This window comes from Euprymna scolopes, chromosome 35, assembly GCF_053919585.1.
Source record: "Euprymna scolopes isolate OS-2025 chromosome 35, ASM5391958v1, whole genome shotgun sequence".
NCBI classification, from domain to species: domain Eukaryota; kingdom Metazoa; phylum Mollusca; class Cephalopoda; order Sepiida; family Sepiolidae; genus Euprymna; species Euprymna scolopes.
Window position 1 is genome coordinate 64,727,258 of NC_136516.1, and position 2,500 is coordinate 64,729,757.

Genomic DNA, 2,500 nt, shown 5'->3' on the forward strand with positions numbered 1-2,500 from the left:
TTATAGTAGTGACCTAAATCAAGCTGCTGAGGATAAACGCAAGCACAGAAAGGACAGATTATTAACCAGACACACCCAACCCCACCCCACCACCACTACCTTTATCTGCCCAAATTGCACAAGACAAATTGGGTCTAAGATTGGGCTCTATGCTCACCTGAGGACCTACAGAAGCCACAACGGAGGACAGTCTTACTCGGACACGAGTGACCGCCGATGATGATGTATATTTGTATATATATATGTATATTTGCACATATATATGTATATATGCGTATATATATATAGGTATATATGTATATATATGTATATATATATTTCTTGATTCATATGTATAGATATATGTATATATATGTATATATATGTATATATATATTTATATATATGTACATATATGTTTGTGTTTATCTATGTATATATATGTATATACATGCATTTATATATGTTTATATGTATATATATATACATGTATTTATATGTATATATATATATACGTATATATGTATGTATATATTCCTGTATATGTATATAGGAATATATATATGTATTTATGTATATATATATATATATATATATATATATATGTATGTATGTATTTGTGTATATATATGTATTTGTGTATATATATGTTTATATGTATATATAAATGGAAAAGGGTATTTATTTGCTCAAAGGTTCGTATCTGCCGGAACATTTATTTGCTCAAAGTTTAGTATCTGCCTACCGAGCAAATTAGGCACAAGGCCGATTTTTAATGTGAGGAGTGAAGGGGAAATGGGTACCAACTCCCCGGGGAGTAGGGGAGCTGGATAGTTACAATTTGTATGAAGGGTTGCCCCTCAATTGACCAAGGTCTTATATGTGGGGCTGACCCTACATATGGCCTTTGCTAGCAGTATCTGCCGGAATAGATACTACACTTTGATATTGGCCAAAAGGCCAATATAAAAGTGTATTTATTTGCTCCCCCACCGAGCAAATTAGGCACAAGGCCGAGATTTAATGTGAGGAGTGAAAGGGAAATGGGGACCAACTCCCCGGGTAATAGAGGAGCTAGATAGTGACCATTTGTATGAAGGGTTTCCCCTACACTGACACAGGTCTTATATGTGGGGCTGCCCCCACATATAGTCTTTCCTTGCAGTATTCACCGGACTGATACTACACTTTGGTCTTGGCCAAGAAAAGCGGTATTTATATGCTCCCCCACAGAGCAAATTAGGCACAAGACCGATTTTTAATGTGAGGAGTGAAGGGGAAATGGGGACCAACTCCCCGGGGAGTAGGGGAGCTGGATAGTGACAATTGGTATGAATGACTGCCCCTACGTTGACCAAGGTCTTATATGTGGAGTTGGTATTTATTTGCTTCCCCTCTGATTAAATTAGGCACAAGGCCGTTTTTTAATGTGGAGAGAAAGAGAGGTAGGTGGGATGGAATAGGGGACCAGCTCTCGATGGGTGGGAAATTAGAGCTGGATAGTGACAATTGGTATGAAGGGTTGACCCTACATTGACCAAGGTCTTATATGTGTGGTTGCCCCCACATATGGTCTTTGCTTGCAGTATCTGCCGGAACAGATACTACACTTTGAGATATTAAATCTTTTATTCAGTCAAAAAACGAATATGAACAAAACCCCAGGCCAACTCAAAAGGTGGACAGATGAGGGTCGTTGGTCATCCTCGTAACTCTAGAACTAACAAAAGTTTATCTTAGCTAGAATTTTCTTTCACCATAATACCGCATTCGACCTTTCATACTTGGGGACGTCCTACTTGGCACCCAAATGTTTAAAACATTTTTTATTTCCGTGTAAAAACAAAAAAGATAACAATGATGATACGATAATTCATTTGTGTCGTCTAGTTGATAGACCGTCTGTTTCACTTGGTTTGTAAAAAAAAACTGAGCTCCTGCAGGCTGATCTCTAAGTGGGGATGCTCTATAGATGGGACGAAATGGAGAAAAAAAAATTTTTGTGGGTGAGAGATGGGGAGTTAGTGATTGATTTCTTTCTCTCCAAGATGGGTGAAATTTAGCGTGAGGGGTGAGAAGAAAAAATTGCAGATAAGAAGGGATGGGAATCTTGGAGGCTTCCTACTTGCCAGACCTCCGCTAAATGAGTGCAAAGAGGACTGGGACCAAATTCTAGTTAAGACTAATGGTCACCACTAATAAGAAATTAATATAAACAGCTCTTACGGCAACACCAATTAATCTGCAAAGGTAATCCAAAGAGGCGAAGAGTATTCGGAATCTGGCGAGATATATTGTCACTCAAACGCCAGAGAACACCACACTTTGTTGTTCTCAAAAAGAAATCTTTGATGATGGCATGTGTGACTTCTTCTATTTAGTAAATAATAATAAAGGAGATACCCTCTTTTGTTGAGAAAATAGATTTACGTAGTAAAATATTTGTTTCTTTTAATACTAAGGTTGTGCATCTCGAAAATCTTTAAAAAATGAAAGTTAATTTTATTAATTATTTTAGCAT

General features: G+C 37.2%; 1 protein-coding gene across 1 annotated transcript in view; it reads left to right on the forward strand.

The window, feature by feature from the left end:
• Nucleotides 1–2,500, forward strand: part of LOC145259645 (uncharacterized) — a 195,932-nt gene that overhangs the window by 164,207 nt on the left and 29,225 nt on the right. Inside the window, exon 10 of the mRNA XM_080117302.1 lies at nt 2,498–2,500. This exon is cut by the window's right edge and continues 124 nt beyond it. Within this exon, the coding sequence (XP_079973428.1) occupies nt 2,498–2,500 (3 nt within the window). The remainder of the gene's footprint in view (nt 1–2,497) is intronic.